The sequence below is a fragment of the Vidua chalybeata genome, chromosome Z (genome assembly GCF_026979565.1).
Source record: "Vidua chalybeata isolate OUT-0048 chromosome Z, bVidCha1 merged haplotype, whole genome shotgun sequence".
Classification (NCBI taxonomy): domain Eukaryota; kingdom Metazoa; phylum Chordata; class Aves; order Passeriformes; family Viduidae; genus Vidua; species Vidua chalybeata.
The window spans coordinates 21,683,029-21,706,553 of record NC_071570.1 but is presented as its reverse complement, the minus strand read 5'-3'; the positions used below and the strand labels follow the sequence as shown (position 1 = coordinate 21,706,553).

General features: G+C 36.7%; 1 protein-coding gene across 1 annotated transcript in view; it reads right to left on the bottom strand.

Moving 5' to 3' along the window:
* Positions 1-23,525, bottom strand: part of PTPRD (protein tyrosine phosphatase receptor type D) — a 975,596-nt gene that overhangs the window by 4,930 nt on the left and 947,141 nt on the right. The window contains exons 39-44 of the mRNA XM_053932226.1: positions 16,912-17,197; positions 16,247-16,425; positions 14,813-14,939; positions 13,752-13,877; positions 9,132-9,286; positions 1,497-1,632 (exon numbers count right to left, since the gene is read on the bottom strand). Coding sequence (XP_053788201.1) covers positions 1,497-1,632; positions 9,132-9,286; positions 13,752-13,877; positions 14,813-14,939; positions 16,247-16,425; positions 16,912-17,197 — 1,009 coding nt within the window. The remainder of the gene's footprint in view (positions 1-1,496; positions 1,633-9,131; positions 9,287-13,751; positions 13,878-14,812; positions 14,940-16,246; positions 16,426-16,911; positions 17,198-23,525) is intronic.

The following is a 23,525-nucleotide window of genomic DNA, read 5'->3' as shown; positions in this document are numbered from 1 at the left end:
ACCTGCACAGTTTGCAATTAAGATCACAATTAAAATTCTTTCGGAGACCAGGAAGCTAATCAGATATTTGCTTCACTTAGGTGGTATGATTACTCATAGTTCATTTCTGTTAGCTGGAATAGTTAGAAAAGTGGCAGAATACATTACACATATGCCTGAATTTTAAGTGTATGTGTGGTCCACATGGAAGTGCTTTGTTTAATAAGGATTAGATTTCCTGGCGGTTTATAACACTAAATGAGAAGTTTGTTTGCCACAGAATCCTGGAAGAAATGTGTACAGAACACCTTTGCTTTCAGAAGTGGGGATGAAGGGTAGCATACAGAAATAAGTCAAAACAGGTGGAGGGATCATATATTGCAGAACTGAACTCTGCATTTGTCAGGTTGGCTCAAAGAAGCATAGTTTTCTGTATACTTTAGTTATTTCTTGGAGCCAAAATGACAGAAAGCAGTAATTTTTAATTTTGCTTATCCAGAAGAATAATGATAATGGAAAAGAAATGGAATTAACTCTTCAGTATGGTCACAGTGATTTACTTGGCTAACTGACAATATTAAAAATAAATATCTGTATTTTTCATTTAAGCTTTTATGAAGTTGTCTTCTTAGAAGTAAAACAACACAGCTTCTACTGAACAAGTTTAATTCTCTTGTGGAAAATGGCAAACTCTGGGAAACCATCTTAAATTTCACAGACTTAATATAAAGGCCAGTGTCAATCAAATTATACTAAATAAAAGTGTGATCTAAAATGTTTCCTTGCTCTTCCCCTTTTTGTTGGTTCTCCTAACCTATTGACTCTGGCTTAGTCCAGGTCTTCTGCTCAGAAATTAAAGCAAAAATTAAGCATATTAACTGATAATGTTTAAACATTCCTTATGACATGACAGATTTCCAAGCATACAGGCCCAGGTAACTGGTCTATACTGCTTATGACTTTCTTTATTTCTCTATGCCACACTTAATAGCATAGAAATTATTTACACTTTAGTTATCCTGAATGCTGAATTTACCATTATGATTTTCAGGCCAAAGAGCCATTTGCTTAGTGACACAAAAAAAAACATTAAAATAATACAGTCAGTCTGCAGACCTAATCAAGACCTTGCTCCCACGGGGAAAAAAAAAAAGTCAGTGGATCCACCTGCAGAAACAATTTGCCTGCTTCTTTACTACCACACATTTCTGCCAGGGAACAAAGATCAAATAAAAATGTGTGATGTTTCACAAATGGATTTTCTTAACTACCATAATTTAGGATCCACTGCGGAAATAATTTTTTTACTTCCTTATCTTGCAGTAACTACTGCAATAACAGAAAATCGTCCTTGCAATACCTTCACAGCAGATTTTACCCTGTAGTCACAGGGCCAATACATGGCTTCAGACATAACTGTAAGCATGTTTTATACAGTCTCTATCTGTGCATATTTTTGCTTGTGTAAATACCACTTCTTTTCCATCACCATTGCATAAGGATACTGTTTTGCTCACCTCTGTCTGTACCATGGCTGGCCGCTGTGTCCTTAACATTTTGACAGTCTGGAAGATGTCTACAACACCTTCATATCTCATTCTTTCTAACACAATGCTCAGGGTTATGAATACTCCAGTCCTTCCAACACCCGCACTGTTGAAGAAAATGGAGATAAAATAAAAGGAAAAAACAAATGTTAATTGACAGTTAATGCTGAAAGAATTGGCTGACAAATTCTTTGTGGTTACAACACACCATATGTGTATAAATTTCTATATGGGGAAAGGCTCACTAAGCAAAATTACACAGCAAATTACCACATTGCATTCAAAAGAATAACTACACTCAAGCTAACCTTACATGACAAAAATTCCTCCTGCCCCCATCCCCCAGCGAGGTGCCACTTCAGAATAGGTATGAGGCCCTGGATCTAGAGAGCCAGCCAGATGGTTTAGAAGAAAATTACCTGCCCAGTGAGCCACCCAATTATGACTTGTCTAAAACATGGATTGCCATCTCTAACATCAAGAAGAAAAGAAGGGTAATCATAGTGGGTGATTCCCTTCTGAGGGGGACGGAGGGCCCCATATGTCGACCTGACCCATCCCACAGGGAAGTCTGCTGCCTCCCTGGGGCCCAGGTATGAAACATCACTGAGAGACTTCCTAGGCTGATTCAGTCCTCTGATTATTACCCACTACTGATACTCTAGGCTGGCAGTGATGAGATTGAAAAGAGGAGTGTCAAGGCGATTGAAAGGGAGTTCAGGGCACTGGGTCAAGTGGTTGATAGGTCAGGTGCACAGGTAGTGTTCTGTTCAGTCCCTTTGGTGGCAGAAAAAAATAATGAAAGAAATAGGAGAACCCACATCATTAACAAGTGGCTCAAGGGTTGGTGTCATCGGCAAAATTTCGGATTCTTTGATTGCGGGGCAACCTTTACAGCACCTGCTCTACTGGAATCAGATGGGATACATCTCTCTGTTAAGGGCAGGAGGTTTTTAGCTCATGAACTGGCAGACCTTATTGAGAGGGCTTTAAACTATGTCTGAAGGGGGAAGGGGATACATCTGGGCTGTCTGGAAGCAGGCCCAAGGATGGTAAGACTGTGTTAGAGGAGAACTCAGTAGCCCAGCTGAGGTGCATGTATACCAATGCATGCAGCATGGGCAACAAACAGGGAGAGCTGGAGGCCATGGTGCAACAGCAGAATTATGATGTAGTTGCCATCACAGAAACATGGTGGGATGAGTCACATAGTTGGAGCACTGCACTAGATGGCTACAAGCTCTTCAGAAGAGACAGGAAAGGGAGAAGAGGTGGAGGGGTGGTCCTTTATATTAGGGGGGTTTTGGATGTCATAGGTATTGAAACTAATGACGATGAAGTTGAGTCCCTGTGGGTAAGAATTAAGGAGAAGGCCAACAAGGCTGACATCCTACTGGGAGTCTGCTATCGTCCACCCAACCAGGATGAAGAGGTGGACAATTTATTCTATAAGCCATTGAACAATATTTCAGGATCATCAGTCCTTGTTCTTGTAGGCGACTTCAACCTACCAGACATCTGCTGGGAACTTAATACAGCAGAAAACCAGCAATCTAGAAAGTTTTTAGAGTGTGTGGAGGATAACCTTTTGTCACAACTGGTGAGCAAGCCCACCAGGGGAGGGACTATGTTGGACCTGTTGTTCACAAATAGAGATGCACGACAATGCATTATTTTTCCTGGTCCTGGGCAGCTCCAGAGTGCCCGGCTCGGGCACTCCTTCTTGGCGGGACTGCAGCTTGTCACAATTCCCAGGCACTTCTGTTGCCATGCACCGGGGGAGGCTGGCTGCGTTCTGCCGTGGGCACAACGGAGGACACAAAGAGGCGAAGGAATTGTCCACTTTGTCCGCATGGACGGCTGGAAAGCTTTAATGGCCACGGGAGCTGCAGTGGAGAAGCTGTGAACTGCCCCCAACTCCGCGTGGATGAAAATGGCCCCGAACAAAGGAAGGCATAGGGTGTTACAGGGGGCAGGCTGAGGGAGGAGGAAGCCCCCCTCGCCCACTGGGCGCAGGCTACCGGGGAGTGACATGGACCGGGGTAACCAATGGGGAAGCAACAGGGGCGGACTGGGCTCCAGGACGAATGGGGTTGTGAGAGCAGGGAAACAGACACCGAACTCTCTGGAGTGGACAGGGAAGTGGTTGCAGGACTGGCATGGTGAGCTCCAATGGTAAGTAACCCGGAGCAGACTGCCGCAGGGGGGGAACACGGGGGGTGCACAGAGGTACACAGAACCAGCTAACTAACACATAACAGAACCCCTAATCTGAACCCAAACCTGGGATGCAACATCTCCCTGTTTTTCAATATATAAAGAAGGACGGCTGTTTGGTCTTCTTTGCTGCTTGTCTGGTTGCTTCTTCACTCAGCTTCTGCTCCTGGTGTTTTCTTCTGCTGCTACAATGGCTGCCCTTTGCAGATGGAGAGGGCTTGCTACGATGATGCTGGGGGTGGTTTTTCCCTGGGTGTTTGGGGATAGGGGAACTATGACAACAACTTTGTTACAAACACGTGGACTGGGGGACAAATGGACTGGGGTAGCTGGAAGGGTTTTTTTTTTTTCTGGCTTGGGAAAAAACCCATTTTTTAAAGAGATGTAGAATCTTTTCTTCTTTGCAACACCTGCGGTTTGATGCCACCCCCCAGTTGGTGGGGTCATCTGCTGCACCCACAGGCACTCTGATGTTACGACTCACTACCTGCACTGTTACTTGATAAATCACAGCTCCCTTGAGGTGCTGTGGCCTTCCTTATTTTTATGTGCAGCAGATTTGCGTTCTTTTTTCAGTTTTTTGGGGAAGTGGGGTCTCCCTCCCCCCTCCCCCCTCCCACTGTACCTGGGGGTGCCCTCCCAAAAATGGACATTGGATTACAAAATGTCCCTTCTGATCACAGTGGAAGCATTGGCGTTTCGATGGAGGCTGCCTTGGAACAATGTGTTTTGGAGGCACAGCAGCCAAGGCAACCACATGCCTTCTGGGCTTTTCAGGGATCTCGACCTGTGTTTCAGCGTTCATGGATGTCGTTTCTGGGACAAACTTGTCCTGGACCTCTGATCCCTCGACATGCCTCTCAGCTGTCCCTTTGACCTGATCCATGGAATCTGCAAAAGGCTCAGAAACCTGCTCCTGCTTCCCCCTCCCCCTGCTTCCCTCCCTCCCAGGGCATTGACACCTTCATTAGTAAATTTGCAGACGACACTAAGCTGGGAGCTTGTGTTGATCTATTGGAAGGAAGGAGGGCTCTGCAGAGAGACTTAGATCGGTTGGATGGATGGGCAGAGTCCAACAGCATGAAGTTTAATAAGTCTAAGTGCCGAGTTCTACATTTTGGCCACAAAAATCTCCTACAATGTTACAAGCTGGGGACATTGTGGCTGGGCAGTGTTCAGGCAGAAAGGGACCTGGGGGTGCTGGTCAACAGCCGGTTGAATATGAACCAGCAATGTGCCTTGGTGGCCAAGAAAGCCAATGGCATCCTGGCCTGCATTAGGAATTGTGTGGCCAGCAGGAGTAGGGAGGTCATTCTTCCCCTGTACTCGGCACTGGTGAGACCGCATCACGAGTACTGTGTCCAGTTCTGGGCCCCTCAGTTTAGGAAGGACATTGAGATGCTTGAGTGCGTCCAGAGGAGGGCAACGAGACTGGTGGGGTGCTTGGAACACAAGCCCTGTGAGGAATGTTTGAAGGAGCTGGGGTTGTTTAGCCTGGAGGAGGCCTAGAGGTGACCTTATTGCTCTCTACAACTTCCTGAAAGGAGGCTGTAGATGGCTGGGGGTTGGTCTCTTCCACCGGGCAGCAACTGATAGAGCAAGCTATAGTCTCAAGCTATGTCAGGGAAGGTACAGGTTGGGTATTAGGAAGAAATTTTTCACCAAAAGAATAATAAAGTACTGGAATTGTCTTCCCAGGGAAGTGGTAGAATCACCATCTTTGGATGTGTTTAAAAAAAGACTGGACATGGCACTTGGTGCTATAGTCTAGTTGAGGTGTTAGGGCATAGGTTGGAGTTTTGTACATCTTCACTGTGTTATTTTACCTTCTACTTTAAGTTAGAAGTATGGATGTTCATTTAATATCGAACTTGTTCATACTTGCTTCAATTCAAATAATGGACAGAGAAAAATCTCAATTCAGACCTTATTCAAGTCTGGCAGTTTGGATCTTTGCTTTGCTGATATACATTTACCATGTTTGTCTACATTAGTCTTAAAAATCTTCTTTGAGTATATATGTAGTTTGTTTGCTCTCTGTTCTGTCCTGGGTTCCTACTATTAGCTTTAATCCTGAAGAAGTGATGGAAATTCTTGCCATCAATAGAGCCAATAGCTGTCAGCTTTTAAAATTAAACAATCACTTATTCATGAGGATTATCCTTTGCAAAAGAGACAGGTAATTACACAGAAAATAAAACTTTCTAAGTCTGAACTTCTATGGATGGAAACCAAGCACTTCATCATCTCATTGTTGGTGCTAATAATTTCACAAGATTTTCTCTAGACAGATAACATTGGAAAGCTGAATATTTATGAGACCTATTCACCGGACAGAGGAATGGAACAGCATGAACAACAGGGAAATCTTGAAGAACTCTTGAATGTTCGTATGAACTATGACAGAAATCCATCAAATTCACAAAACTAATGTGGAAATTGTATGACGGTATTTTAGTGTTTGGTCTAGGTCAGAGCTCTTCTAGGGCTATCAGACATATGCAATAAATTTATCAATTTTGCATGGGCTCTGGGCCTTCAGATTGCTGAAGCCAAAGGACAACAGACACACCACTTGACCGAGTATTATGCTGTCAGTGGTGATTTACCTATATGGTGTAACAACAGTCCTGGACATCTAAAGCAGTTGTAGTGTAAGGTACCTGATGAGGTAAATTAGATAGCTAGTACTTAAGAAACATCCTGAAAAATCCTGGAACCTGCTCGTTGGAATGAACTTGAACGGATCTGATGACCTTACTTTTGATCTAAACTAAATGACACACTGACCTTAGCATGATCTAAACTAAGTAGCCCAGAAAATGACTAGAAGAAAGAAGGCAGATTACCATTTTACATTCTCCTGTTCTGCCATTTGAATATTAAAAAAAAAAAAACAAAAACAAAAACAAAAACAAAAAAAAAAAAAAAACAAAACTCTAAATGTGTGAGAGGATTTCTGGCCTCATACATTAGACAAATCTTTGTTACTTTTAAAAAATTACTCAGAAATCTCAAGCAAAAGAAAGAAATTTATTTGTTGTCTTGGGTACTTAAAAAAACAGCGTCTCCAGGAGAGACTTAATGAGGAAGGGAGACTAATATGGAAACATCACAATGCTTGCAAATCCTAATTCATCATTAAGTGTAATGTCTTGAGAAAAGCCTGTAGGAAATTGATCCTGTTCCTCTTAGAGTGGCAAACATACTTTAACATTGGAACAATTCCTATCCAAAAATGCTTAGGATTTCTAGAGCAAAGAAATCCTTCATGATGCATTATGACTCCCCGTGATTTATAATTTAGACTAGAAACTAAAGTTGAGATGCTTTAATGAACTATGTGGATGTATTGATTTTTTCAAAGAGACAAAGACAAGAGTTTATTATTACAAATACATCTTGACTGCATTCTTGAATAGGTCTTCCTCACTCTTGAACTAAAAGCTGGAATAAAAAAACCTATAAATATCTAATATCAGTTTAAGTGAAAATTTTGCTTCAAGATGAATAGCCCTTTGCTCTCTTTAATAGTTTTAAGTATCTGCGTTGTGAGGCTAGAAATTTTTTAATTCAACACACTGACCAATTTGTAAAAATGCTATGGAAAAGGATTTGGAATTGTGGGTTGTGAGGGTTTACTGAGTAACAGATAAAGCAAGCTTGTGAAAATTGTATAGAGTGTAAAGAAGACCCAAAGGAAGTGACACTAGGGGAGTTTTAATTCACTGTAAAACTCATCATGGTACAAACTGGAGGCATTATTTCAGTAATCCCTCAGAGACTAGGAAAGCACAGGTATCCAGGATTTTGTGTTTCCTGAAAGAAATAAACAAACATACTAATTTGCTAGGGACACTTCCTATTCATGGAAGTTGACTAACCCTGGCAATGATGATTAGCATTACCAGTTCCTAAATAATCATTACAATAATGATAAAGACATTTAAAAACCAAGCCATGATTAGTTACACTGCATTTGACTTTGTTTCTAGCAAAGTCAATGATAAAAGTCCATAATTTTACCATGAAAGTACACATCCATTTGGGAGGGATATGTAATGTACTGTAAGCAGTATTCACTGTAGTCACAAGTGGACAAATCTACATGGTACAAAGAACCTAGAAGAAAAATACCACTTTGCTTTCTTATCTGCATAAAGGCATAAATATTGCTTATTACTCCTGTCCTCTCAAAACTCATTAATGTTGAAGAATAAGGCTTATTCTTATCTGGGTTGTTCTTCATCTCCCTTGCGTAATGAATCCCAATCAGTGCTCTGCAATGCTATTCTCCTTAGCAGCCTATAAAAAATTTTAGGCACACAAGAAAAGTAGGATTCAAGTATCCCAATGCATTTATTTTGTCTGTCTTTCAGATTAGAGGACCATAAAGAACTCAACTTCTGTTTACCCCTGACTTTGGAAAGATGAAAATTTCTCTCCCTCTGTTTGCTAGGCTCTAGTAAACTCATTAATTTGTCTTCATGATAGTATTGGGGCACTACTTGACTTGTTGTAAGGTCTTGCAACTTGTGTCAGTATTTTGCATATCTGTTATATAAATAATAATATTTAATCTACAAAAATGAGTATCTAAAATCCTAATGGAATTTATAGAAAACAATTTATTAAATAAGAGATAAAGATATTATTTTTGGCCATCTGCTATAGACTCTAGAATACTGTAGTGGAAATAAATAAAAAATACAAGAATATTAAAAAGCCCATGCTGGATTATTTCTAACCACCATGCAAGCCGTTTTCATCTGCATATCAATTGCAAAGGAATTGAGGGAAATCATCACATCAAAAATAAGCACTAAGTTCTGAAGCTAGAACTCATCAACTCAAACCTCAATGATTTCTTTGACAGACAAAATTTCTAAACACCACTTTTTATTCCATTCCCTTTCTTGAGATAGCTACCTTTTTTTTTTCCTCATCTTGATTGCTACTAATGTGTCACTGAGGTGTAACTAGCTTGTTTGAAGCTAATAATTCCCACCAAAGTGAAAGCCTCACTTTTAATTTTTAGTGGAAAAAATATCAGATGTAGCAGCCTGTGATAAGGCTCTTCCTATGCCTTCTGTGTGCAGCACTGACCAGACTACTTTTATGCTGCATTAGAGGCATTTATAAGTGAAAAAATCATGTGTTTCCACAAATTTCTGAAGAATCATTTCTGTATAAATGGAATATTACAGAACAGTCCCCATTTCATAAAGTAGTTCATGCTGTTCCATTTTAGATCCTCTATTTGATTACATTATATGATAGTTCACCTCTGAAATGTTGTTTAAATATACATGTTTGCCACAATCAGCAGTCAACTTTAGAAAAAAACCAAATCTGCATATAATTTGTTTTTAAGCTTTGTTTACTTACCTGCAATGGACAGAAATTGGTCCATCCTGACCAAATTGCTCTTTTGTTTTATGCACTTGGCCTATGAAGTCAATAAATCCTTCTCCAGACTTTGGCACTCCTTGTTCTGGCCAGTCAGTGAACTGAAACTGCCTCACTGTTCGGGACTGACCATCCTTTAATAAAAGACACAAATAAAGCATCATTGCTGTGGCTTAAAGTCAGTCAGCAAATAATCATAAAGACAATCACAAAGTAAGGATGTTGAGAGGAGCTGGGGAATGGCTCAGATTATATTTATGGAATCTCTTTCAACTGCAGTACTACTATTGAAGCTTTTGTATCAGCCCAGAAGTATTATTATGAGTTTCATTGACAATATTGCATGGATTCTCTTCCATACTGCATAGTAGAGTTATCTGGCATTCTGATGGTGTAAAAAGTGTGCCTGAGGCCAAAAGGTATAACAGACATACACAACTGACTATATATAATATTCATATATAATTGAATAGTAGTTTACCAGGGTAAACTATTTTTTTGGTATGTTATGTTTTGAATCCCGTGGACTACAAATTCCTTTATATACAGATCAGATAGAATAAGGTAATCTAATCTGACTTTCCATTTCTGAGATATGCTCAACTACTTCACAGCAGAAATATCTTTACTGATAAGACTTGTTTAGTCATTGCCCTCCTTGCAGATGTTATCTTCAATAGTAAGCTGCTATCTATGAGGTGAACATTTTTCCTGGAAGAAGATGGATAAACAAGCCAGTTGTTTAACAAATTTTCCTTCAATAATGGTTCATTTAATTCACTAACAGCTTGGAGTTAGTTAAAATTGAGAGGAAGGGCTTCCTTTCTCAAAACAAGCCATCTGAAACTTCTCAATCCCCATGGTTAGGAATACTAACAGTATTTATTTAAATTGCAGAATACAGCATCATAGTTATTTTTACAATGAAGCTACTGGAATTACTAAATGCCAACTTGTGCTATCTACCTATTTAACATGTAAGAAGTCAGGACACAGAAAAATGCAATACAAACAAATAAAGCAAATTTGTTCTGCATTTTCAAACACTGATGATTTTGACACTGTCAATCTGTAACGTTCAAAATCATGGCAATATGAGCTACTGATGTTAACTGGTGTCTCTAGACATCACGTTTTTTAAGCATCTACCCTGTCATGTCTTCAAAATGGTCTTCTATTAAGTGAAACTCATGAAAAATTTAACTTTCTTCTAAGTAAAACTCATGAAAAATTGACATTATTACTAGAAATTCCCATCAAAAAAGCAGCAAGTTATGCTGGAGGCAAGAACAATCTTTCTTTCTTTTTCTTTAGACCACAAGCATTCACCTGTTACAGACCTTTGAAATGATACAAAAGTGATTTTTAATATAACCAAAGGAAATACCAATAATTTCCTCTGGTTCTGTGGGATTTTGCCCCCTGTGTGTCAGATGAGTGAGGAAAACAGAAAAAATGTGTGTGTATGTACCAGCAACTACTCCATGAGAGGACACGCATACTGTGTACTTCCACTAGACCACTGTGACAATTTAGCGGCCTGTATCTGTAAAACACTTTTCTCCAACAAGTATGTAAAGTTTGAAAATATTCACCCAACTGGATTTCTTGCGGGCATCAACAAAAAGAACTAAATGTTTACTTCCAAAATGGTATTTTGTTAATACAAACATCTCTGATAATGGTTTCTGTAATCCCATTTTTCTCCAAAAAACACATAATGAAATTGCATCCTCCAGATAGCCTTAGGCAGGTGATATAAATTTATCAAGAAGACATAAGTACAGGTTCATTCCCTTCAAAATAACCTTCCATTCTTTTAAAGTAAAGAAAGAAAACCTGAAATCTGACTTACTTGCAACATGCTGTTAAGGAGATGGAAAGTCTTCAGCAATTTCTGACCCTGATAGGACTTACACTAAATAACAGTAACTTTTTCCAGGTAGAATAAGTAAGGAAGACACTAATTTATTCAAGTCTAGTCTGTCTGGACTGGAAATTTAACACATTTCTCTTCACATAAACAGATCTAATGGTAAATATTCCTTTTTTTGGTGTGTATATATCAAGTGTATTACTATGTTTCATGATTTCAGTAACTCAGTATTCCAATGCAAGTCTGTGAAATTACAATAACCTCTGTTATTTAATGAGCAGAGAATTCAAGTAACTTAGTCTATGTTAGACTAGCATTAAAGCATCTTGGGAACTGATCTGCAATTTCTTACAGCTCCCTCTGCTACTGACATTATAAAGAGTGTTGATTTCTTTTAATGAGATTCTTGGCAACAGCAGTCCAGATACAAATGACAAATTTTATTAAGATCTTTACTTTCAAATAGTGTGACAGTCTGCACAGTTAGTTATCAAAATAAGTACTTTCAGATCCCTGTGTGGCACAGTGGGCTTTTAATGTTTTATCCTATTTTGTGGCTGACCGTTTGGATTTATTCTTCCTCCTCACAGGGGATATTCAATTGTCTTTTGATTACGCTTCAGAATGGATAATACTATCTTACATCCATCATTAATAGTTTAGCCTTAAATAAGACTGGCCCAATATACTGACCTCTTGAGTTTCCAGAGAAAGTGAGTACAAAGCAGTTAGAAGCAATAACTTGAAACAGTTACAAAGGTCAATTTCACCTAATGACAATTCACAGTTCAGTTTCAGAAATAAAAGAGAGTTCCACACCAGACACTTGTTGCTGGTGCCTACACAGGTACAGCGCCTCATTTTTTCTCCCTGTGGAATAACTGGTCACCTTCACTCTGCCAGAGTATGGATGGTATTGTAACAGTACAGATGGATTTCGACAGAGAGAGAGGACATTTGCAATCACTCCAGCATTTACTCTTCTTTGAGTGCAACAATTTAGTCAAACTATTTTAATTACTGGGTTTGACAGCCACAAAAGCCTAACTAGAGGAATACTATAATGTACATTTTGGTAAGTATTTCCCACTTCTTCCAGTAAATTTGGAAGGAACTATAGTTTTCCAGCACAACTAGAAAATTTAGGATGGTGCTGCCAGCTCACTAAGGAGTTTAACAAAATTTGGACCATCAAGATAAACAAATTTTTAAAATTTGAGAAGCAACATCATGTGATAGTAAAAGGTTATATCAGGACTTTCAAAGTGCTTAATGCTTTCCAAAAGAGAAATTAATATCATGTCAAATAAAATTAGTTCTGGTAAATTTAATTATTTGCACCTTTACTGGTTTGATAGCTTGAGGTAAGCAGACTTTCTTAAATATTGTACTTCAATAAAAAGTCTTGAAAGGACTTTTTAAAAAATATATAATATTTGAGGACACTTCGATTACAGCTATGACTTTTTGTTATAACTGTAATTTTGTGATCAGAGCTTTGCAAACTATGTCACATAATAACTCTTCTAACTTGAGACAGATTTTTAATAGAAAATCAATTAAAACTATCAGGATATTTGCAGTGAAATTGGATTTGACTCTCTCTGCTTGCAAGTATGTTTAAAGACTGATGCTAGGAGCCTGTTCTTCACTTAAGCACAAATAGGCTAGAGAAGATATGAGTCACATGATTCTTACTACATTTCAAATAGAATGAAAATCAGATCCAATGTATCTACAGTTCCTTTACAAAAATCTACACCCGAATCTCATTTGCCAAACAAAAGGTTCATATGCTGCCTGGATACAATACTAACAATACTACCCAGTTTTACTTGAAGTTCACATTAAAAGCAGTGGTCTAGCTAACCATAAGGAGGTCTAATATTTCAGATGCTGACAGGCAACTCTTGAGTAGCTACTCATGTTATTCTCGGACATTACATCCTGCTATTTTGCTTGAACAAGTATTATTCCACAGTGGCTACAGAAAGAGAGGCTGACAGTATGTTTTCCTCCCACACAGACTGAAATGTTAAAAATCAAGTCTGAGAAATCCCAAATATACATTAAAAGTTTATGTAGGTTTAATCTTATATGAGTACTCAGTTTAATCTTATATGAGTACTGAGTTTTGGACTCAGGAATTCAGATAAGAAATGAAGTATATAAATGAGGATGCTAAGGTCACAGCTGTATGTATCTACTCTGCAGATATACTAGAGAGCTAAAAATATACTACATGAAAAATCAAATTATAATGTGCAAAGCTTGCCCAGCTTTTCTTATGAATGTTATTTGCTCTGCAGTTTTAAAATCTCAGAAAATTAACCTTCATACTTACTCAGCCTAAAGGGTGGTGCAAAACAACAAAACAACACTCTTGTTGCAAAAATTGTACTCAATAATGGTCAAGGGGAAAATGAGGAAAAAGAGGAAAAGAGTCCTCAAATAATCTAATGTATTTTGGCATAAATAGTTCAGAACTATAAAATTGTGCTGCCCAGATGCTAGATCTGAATGAAGTCAATCATTCCTACGGGAAGATCCCATTTATTTAAAAATAACTTCATCTGATTTTTTATTATTGCTTGTACAAAGTATATCTCTAGGGTTTTCTGAATAATAATAAAAATTCTAAAAACCCTGAACATAGAAAAAAGAAAGACATAGACATTTTCTTTTAAACTTGTGGGAACAAATGTAATGCTATGTTGACTTACCCTTGCATCTGTAACCTTGAATTCCCTCAGAATATACTGTGGCATGTTGTATTCTGCCATTGGATCTACCACAAAATACTGATATCTGGCTGAGCGCTCTGCAGGCCAGTACTGATGGCATTTTTCCTATGAAATAACAAAGTAAAATACATTTTCTATTACTTAAGAGCACTACCATTAATTGGTATAAACCCTTTTTTACTCAGCTAAGTATAATATTCACGGAAAGTGCCAATAGTGAAAGGAACATGAGCTGCTTGTGTAGGTGAAGAGTAAAATATTATCTTTAATACTGCATTGCAAAGGGTTTCTCATTGGTTGCTGTATATCTGAACTTGCTTATACTTCTGCTCAGTTTTATTGTCTATCAGTGACATGATCTATCCTTAATCTAATTTTCAATGGCAAATTTTTATCTCAATTTAAATCTTGATACCACCTTCAGCTTTCTTCCTTTTTGCTTGTTGGAGCAAGTCCCCCCAGCCTCAGTCACAGCTCCATCTCTGCATCCACTAGCCATGTCCCGAATAATCTCTTTTCTCTCAGACACATGGCCTAACTCAGATTTCACTTATCAGATGCCAGCTTTCTCTTGATGTAATCCTGTCCAGATAGTAGATGCTTCGTTCCTTCCAGCAGACAGAGTACCAATGAAATGAGTTTAGAATTGTAAACTGGGGAATGAAACTTTAATGTGCAGCACAGAACACACAGAAGACATTCAGATCTAAAAAATACCAGACTTTCTTTTAACATTTTTACAAAGATATGCTGCAAAAGTAAAGTTTCCAAATAAGAGATCTTTCTTTTTCAGTAGACAGCAATTGTCTCCCTTGCTGAATCTCAGTGTGTCCCACAAAAACATGTCATGTTTAGTTTGTCCATTGCAACACATGAACAGATTGGAAAAACTTACACCTATGACCAGGAAGGCCACTCCTATTTCAAAAGGAGAAGGAACCAAAATCCTCACCTTTAGATACTCATAAGAATGAAATATCTTAATGAAAAGAGCTGTTGTAAGCAACATTTTAGTAAAGGAATATTAGAGCAGTACTTACTCTGCCCATTTCTCGTAGTTTAGTGAGCATGACCACAATTGTAGAGTTATGCTCCCAGAGCATTCTCCAGAAGTCTTCAGTTGTTTCTGCTAAAGGACCCTGTGTAGCTATGTAAGCTTTTTGTTGTCTATGTTAAAAAAAAAGTAGATTAAGCAAAAAAGTGGATTTATACTCATGTTCTTTGCTTATATGAAAACATTATCTGGAGAGAAAATGTATATTCTGTTAATAATGAGCACATTAAAACCTTATTATGATTGTTTAATCAAACTATGGCTTTTTATTTTTAGAACTTTGAGAGGAAAATTACTCTGTTAATATTATGATGTATAACTTTATCATTATTATTTAAATTTTAATGCAACCCTAATTGCTCAATTTTGTGTGCTTTAAAAAGCACTTAAGAAACGCTTAGTTGTGCTGGTTCATTTTATAGAAATAACTGTCTAACAATCTATTAAGTTTAGGAATTATAGCATCAAGCAGTTTCTTTATTAACTTCATTTCAACAGTCTGATGCCTCCAGCAAAAGTAAGGCAGGAAGAAAATTTGGGAATGGAGTGTGAATTTCCAGGCCCTAATATTCTACTAGGGAAAGCTACTACCAAAATGTTAAAAGATTGGATCAACAGCTTTATAAGATGATGACCAATTTGGGTTGCTCTTGCTTGTTTCAAGTAACAGCAATACCTTTGTGGGTGATAGTGGACATGAAGTTTATTTTCAATTATGAGCTGAGGCTCAGAAAATTCACTCTGTAGATATGGATACTCAGGCACACCTAAACTATGGCAAAGATAGGGAAATGATGCCATTTCCCTTTCATGTCTTTTTCAACCAGCTGCTTTAAGTCAGCCGAGGGCATATTGCTCCATGTTGTCATGAAGATGCCAGTGGGCTGCTCATCTATTTATATACACAAGGCTTTTGGTGGCTAGGTCAAGTCATAGGCAGTGTTCCAAAACCGTAGGTTATCACCTTGACATACAGAGTGTATCTCCTGTATCTTATTTCTGTATTTCTATATTTTATTTCTATATTCTAATAATTTCTTATTTCTATATTTCTTATTTCTATATTTTAAAGCAGAAAAACTGTGAAGAAATAGGGGCCCAAATCATGATCATGCTTAAATCTCATTAATTTTCAGCATGTAAAGCATACTGAGAGCTCTCAGTGGCTTAAACACAGGTAAAAATATAAAATTTAATATTTTATGCAATTTTCAAATTTTTTAATATTACACGGGGAAAAAATATAAACTCTTTACTAAAATTCTAAAAAATACCCAATCAAACAAACTCAGACAAAACAAAACAGAACAGACAAAAAATTACTAGATTTCAATACTGTTTTGTTATTTTCAACATAATTACATAAACAATTTTGTAAACTTTTAGAACAGTAAAGATAAGAACACATCATTATTTGTACCTGTATCCATCAATGAAACTGGCATTAATATAATCAGAGCCTTCTACTCCTCGGATAGGCTGCAAGCATACCCTTGTGGATTCATATGGCATAATATTGACAAGGCGATTTTTGAATTTATTACATGGAAGATTGGCACTGATGAATCTTGAAGTGTGAGCCTTAGAGCTAGCAAGACGCTGTTGAAAACAAATTAAAAGAATTAAGGCCAGGTATAACAAAGACAAGTGATGCTATCAGGTTTTATAATCTCTGCTCAGTAGCCATTAATGAATTATTTCAACTTCAGATGCTTACTTTTCCATATTCTATTGCATTACCCAAATATTTGTAAAGCTTCTTTAATACCTTTTACAAGTACAATGTCTGCTCTATTAGTGCATTTGGAAAAATTCCAGTATTAAACCACTACGCAAACACATATTTCAAGATACAATAACAATAAAGGAACAGCACAGTTAAATCACCCTCAACTGAATGGTTCTTGTCCAGACACCCATTGAGAATTGAATTGTACTTTTTAGAAAGAACCATCTTCCTGATTTAAAATTTTAGTCTAATGGTGTCTTTTATCTTTTGATTACTGGAAACAAGTGGTGGAGAACAGAGCAGCTTCAGTGTTACATCATTTGGTTTTGGTTACCCATAATATAAAATCCCAGTACCTTAAATTCCAGTTCCATTCCTGTGACATTCTCGCCTGTTTCTATCTGTGTCAGCTTCTGGATATATGCATACAGGTTTCTGGCTGGCACTTCCGTATTTCCACATGTCACTGCTTCCAGCAGTGCATCATGGATAAAGATGTATTGGTCCTCAGTTTGAACCATGTAATTCCTCTGTGCTCTCATTAGAGTTACGTGGCCATAAATATCTACAGTCTTTTCATGCTTTATTCTCTCTAACATGGCATCTATCACAATGAAACAGCCAGTCCTGCCGACTCCAGCACTAAAAGAAATGAACACAGGAGAGAAAACATGGACTGTTTCATTCACTGTGCTTATTTTTACATCATTCAAGATTTAAAGTTTTGTAATGCTGATTTAAATAGCACATGTTTCTGAATATGAACATCAGCTTTTACAGAAGAGGTTGGGGCCCTGAAATAAGTAAACACCTCAAATATCCATTAAAAGCAATTGAGAACATAGAATGCTTTTGTATGAGATCTGTGCATCTTGCAGTTTCAGGTTTGACTATAACAGAAATAAAACACCTTGCAACATGTTCTCAAGATGTATGTTCTTTAAAATGGAAATTACTGGAGATGATGAATCCTCTAAGAATTCAAGCTTTATTTGTAGCATGATTTCGAAGTCATTAAATATGCTATTGTTGCTATTCTCTTTACAGAGGTAGATTTATTGGCAAACAATAATCAAACAGAAAATGAGTCTTACATTTTTCTATTACACTTTGCTGGTAAACTTTCCACCCATCTCCCAACCCTGTTGATGGGGCTTCTATTAACACAGTTTGTTCTGTCCTCTGCTGTTTCACCTGGCTAGGACATACTGATAGTCTTTGCAATGCAGACCCATGACTAGATAGCTGTGCTAGCTGTAGGCTGGGGAAAATGCAATTTTTTGGATGCCAACTGTAGTGAACCAAATCAGACCATCTTTTTGCATGATTGAACTTTACGAAGTTTTGTCCCAACTATTTGCATACATGTAGCTAAACTAAGCTAAATTGTAAAATGTGATGGGATTTGTACATCATTTTTCTGTCCAAGATCACACCATGCCTGCAACAATGACTTATAGTCCCAGGCTTTCTAAATACCTAATTTTTTCAGTTAGTGACTGAAAATGAAATACATAGTATATTAAGCAACAGTTTAAAAACCCTCAAGACACTGAGATTAGCTAAATTAAGAATATTTAAGAACCCTGTGAACTGCAATCTTTTGAGTATAAATAGAAAGAAACAAAAATAATTATAACAGAGCTTCTAGAGGACAACTATATAAAAGCCAAAATTTCTCACAGCTTCTATATTTTCCAGGGATATTAAATATCTTAACTCCATCCTGAAATCAATAGGCAAGGTCAAACATTTATTTCTTGCATTTATTTCCTCTTTCTTATTTCTTAAGAATTATGCCAATTACCAGCAAACTGAATTTCCTTATAACCAAATCAGAAGGAAGTACAGAACAGAAAGCTCTTTTATTAACATAAACCAAGATTTCTTTTTAAGACAGCAGATTTAAATATTGTTAATGACGTGTTCTTGCCATGGATTACTCCTCCAAGCAGCAGATCCCCTCCAAACAGCTGAGGACTTCTGCCAATAGACCAAATGCATCAATCTCAACTTTCTTAGATGCCACTCTGACAAGAATTAACCCATATTCTGAGTTAAAGAAAAATTACCTATCACTAATATTCATCAGTGGGAATTGTAGAGAAGGAAAAATAAAAAGAAACAAAATGAGGGTTATCCTAACTAAACAATAGTTCATTTACCATGTATAATAAAAGCATTGCATTTCAGGAAAACCTGTTGACACTAATATTGCTAAAAATCATGGAGAAAACCTCAAAAAGCTGTCTCACTATTGTGATTTTCTTTGGGTTTTTTTTTGTTCTTGTACTGGAAATCAAAAGAAGTAGCACCCATTTGTATGTCAGATTGGATTATATCATATTTTAAACCATTCCTTCAATAATTACACTTCACATTCAGTTTTCATCAGTTTAGTATGAGTGGGCCAAGTGAGAAATATGAAAGTTTGGCAGTGCAGATTTTCTAGAATATGGTTCTTTTTCCTATAATGTATTAAATTGCTGTCCCAACACCATGTTTATAACTGGATATGCCATTTTTCAGATTGAGTATCTAAAAGGTCACCGGTACCCACAGACCACAACTGGAAAATCCCGAGCCAGTTAAAGGCTTGCACCTTCAGCTGGAATGAGAAATTTTCAGTTCTTTTTATGTCTTTTATTATGACTTATATATTTATTTTTTCCATGAGTAAACTCAAAGAGTAATAGCTATTAGCATACTCTAGCACAGAAGATATTTGCTAGTCTACAGGATTATACAGAAGTTGTGAAGATTATGAAAGCAGATCTAAACACATTATTATGCACTCATTTCACGGTAAGGATGAAGGGGCTGATACACTACATTTATGTAGGCATTTGGGCTCCTGATACAAATCTCTCTGGACCATTTTATCCAGTGGGATATTTTACTCTTTTAAGGTGTTCAGTACATTCTAGTTCTAGTAATAAATGAGCTGTGTGTTTACCAAACTACTCTTTTGACTTTCCACATTAAAATGGAACCAGTGATATGAAGATTTTAGCTTAACTCTTCTTTGAAATGTGCCCTTCCTGCCCCCAATACCTTCCAACTCCAAATGACAATAACTTATTATATAAAGAAACTATCCTATCCTAATTTTTTATCCTATTTCTCCTTCTCTTCTACTACTACACATCCTTCTTAATATCGGAAGCCATACAGTTTGAATCCTCACTAATAAGCCACTGAAATAAAAAAAAATCCCCGTCTTTCATCTGCTAGCCATAATAATTCAACTAATAAGAATAATTTCACAAATCATTTCTACTTTTGTTATTGACTTTCTTGCCATTTTGGTTTGCATCTTCTGGTGTTGCTGTCAAACTTAGAATTTTCATTCAGTTAGTGAAAGAACTATTACATTTTCAATCTGAAAACCTAGATATCTATTAAATAGACATGCCTATTAGGAAACTGTTACTGCTTCAAATACTGTCATTTACAGTATTATAACATTTTTTTCAGTTTCTAAAATCATGACTGACTCAGTCCCATGAGCTGAAACATGCTTAATGTCCTGTGATGCAATACAGCTAGAATAGCTACAATTCAAAAAAGGAAAATGAAGAGGCATAAGGGGGACATTCTGAATTCAAATCACTGTATGGATGTGTTAAAGGTTGGCTTTTGTGATTAATTTGTAGCTGTTTAAATGATGACCCTTTACTGATACTTCAGTGATTTGGCAAAGGAAGGCAGTGTAATTACCAGTATTCACAGATCATTTAATTGGAAGCAAAGACAGTAAAATATGGACCAAAAATCATGTAGGACATCTTTGACTCATATCAGGGGAAAATTTTATTGAATATTACTGTTTCAGATTGAATGAAGCTTGCATTTATAAACTGAAAGTACATAAAATTGCTTGTGATACGGGAAATATATAAAAAGATCTGGATTTTATTGAGGAACTTCTAATAATTGATTAGATTCCAATCCCACATAAATTCTGTGGTAGTTCTGACAAAAGCAATATTTAGATTATTTTCTCATTTTGTGGTTAGCAAATTAGGACAGAGCAGAAAATCAGCCCCCTGGCCAGGAAGCAGGAAAAAAACCCATCCTTTTAACATCCTTTTGAAAAGAAACATCGGATTAAAATAACATAAAGACCTTGTGCAAAGATGTAAATTGAAATTTCATTTTAGAAAAGATATTGGATTGCTTCAAAAATTATATAGCAGCTTATAAGAGACCTTTGAGAATTTATCTGCAAGTTTACAGTGACTTTCTTTCCTTCTCACTATGGTTATGGTTGAACACCGGACAACAAGAATGGTGTTCAGCACTTAGATGCAGTGCTTTACCAAGGACTTCACTGACTGACTTTTCTTCATCCCTAGGCTATGCAAGGAGGCAACCAGACTTATCACTGAAGTCACATATAACGTCTGGAAAAGAACACGGAATAAAAAAAAATTGGAAAACAGGAAAATATTTCACTCTAAGCAGATAAAGTTCAGTCTAGAAGTCTCCCTAGTTTTCATAGGTAGTAGACAAAAGCATGGCATAGTCACAACCCAAAGGCCAGCCTTATATTTTTCCTCCTTTATGGAGTTTTAATAAGATTACCATAAATTCTTCAAATATAACTGCCCTAGATTTAAGTCCACATTTTTTTTTTTTTTTTGTAATATGCACCTGCAAAAGTATAATAATGTTCAGGAAGTAAATTTGTTCTTCATCTAATCCCAAGTACCGCTCTGGAGAGATCAAGGTTTATACAGCTTATGAAGCTGTCCTATGAGATTGTAACTTGAACACAAACAAACTCTCAAATATTAAAACACAGAGAATCAAAACTAAAAATTTCTCTAACAAATCCCATGTACAGGAAATATTATTTACTAAAATAATTTTAAAAGATTAATTTTTCCATGCAGGCTAAAAATATAGGATTAATAATGTTCAACTAAACAAAAAAATTAAGAGACCCTTCTAAAAATGACATTCCATTAGAGCACTTCAAATCCTCTCACCAGTCATAAATTAATGTTACATAGAGAAGATGAAATAAAAATTATTTGTTCTTTACTTGCCAAAGAAATTAGGATCATGAAATGAAATTATGAGACTTTCAAACAAACAGGAAGTAATTTTTAAAGTAGTACATAATTAAATTTTGAAACACATTGTAACAGAATATCATGTATGACAAAAGAAATTCAGAGAGGAAAGGCTCAATTAAGGGTTATTAACCAACATGTTACAGATACAACTTCCCCTACAGAAATCCTTTTATTAGATTTTGCTGGAGTTTGGATAGGTACTCTGAAAAATAACATTCTAGACATGTCCTGGGAGAGAAACTGAAATGCACTGTCTAAGTTTGGTGTTGTGATCCTACATAGTTATAAAAGGCATAAGCATTCCATTTCCCAGCTATAAAGCAGATCATCTTAGAACTCTTTTGAATGAACACTTCAGCCTCCAGGTACTTCACACCTTTAGTAACTATACCATTGATATGGCACACCATTATTTGTGATACTTGCTTTTCCTCTCTTGGAAGGGACATGTTATGATAACTGTTCTACCTGCTTCTTCCCTGAAATAATGAACTGCTGATGAAAAAAAAATCTCTTATTGTTCTGCTTATGAGACGGAACACCAGAAATTGTACATACCTGAAAAGTTCATTGACCTTATTTCATACCACTTATTTTTCTCATTATGGTTTTCCTCCAGAATTGATTGTTGATTCTATATAACAATACATGCCATAATGCTGCTTTTCATAGAGGATTTTTACATATACACCTTGCTTAATCACTATGTTATCTGATTTCTTCAATTACTCAGACATATAAAGAAAAAGACATTAAAATCAACTTTATTCCTCTGTACTTTTTTATCTGTGTACAAGGGTTTAGTGTGATTTTTTATTTCAAAATTAATTCAGTTCTCATATATTCTCCTTATCTTCCTGCTTCTCTAAATACAATCTTATATATGAATGTACTGATTTCTGTATTTATCATCAAAGAGTAACTATCCTAAAAAAATCTTCTCTTTGAAAATTGTTGAGTTTCAGTGTATACTTTACATTTTTTTGTACTGTACTGCCTTCTTGACATTATGCATCCCTCTAAAGAAAGAATGATCTAAAATTGACTGAAATAGAGTTTAGAAGAAGAAAGTATTTTAAGGTTAATTTTAAAAACACATCTTACTGTGACTTGTTACCTTCAATTAAAGATAAATCTATGTCTGAATAGTTGTAGTAAATATAAAAAATGCTATTGCTGGGTAATTTAGCAGAGGAAGTACACTGTGATCTTATAGTTAATAAATAAAAGTGAAGTTTACAGCACAGCAGAGAAACCAATGGACAGAAATTATGCTGCTTGCTGCTAACAATTATTTGTTCCTTTCTTTGCAGTTAACCTGCTTTTCATTCTCAGGGTGGAATGTTTTGAGAAGTAGCTTCATACTTTTGAATATTTCTTTCTGTGCTTTGATTACATTTTCGTGGAGGAGAGCTATTAGGCTATCCATGCGAGTAACAGAAAGTCAATTGATGCTATCTGGATAACTGGAATACCTCGAATGTACTTGCCAGCCACTAAAATGATTCCAAGTTTTAGAGTCCTCTGGACCCCTCCCTCACTCTAGATGTCTGTATTCCTATTGTGGCCAATAACTGCTTCTTTTCTTAATAGCAGCTGCCCTCAGGTTTTTTTCTCGTTGGGTTTAGACTGATGGAACAGTGATGAAGTCTGAGGTTGTCATCCAGACATAGGACTTCATCTGGTAAGCACAAAGTAAAAGGAAGACATTATCACCAGGACTGTTTTGTCCACACTGGCTTCTTGTTGTTGTTGTTGTTGTTTTTGCAGTACCAAATGCAGTTCAAAGCCCTAAACAAATCTGTGTATAAATCTTTTTTTTTATTTTTTTCTCATTCCACTGCTCCCCCTTCCCCTGCTCTGAAAACTTGGAAATAACCAGTAAT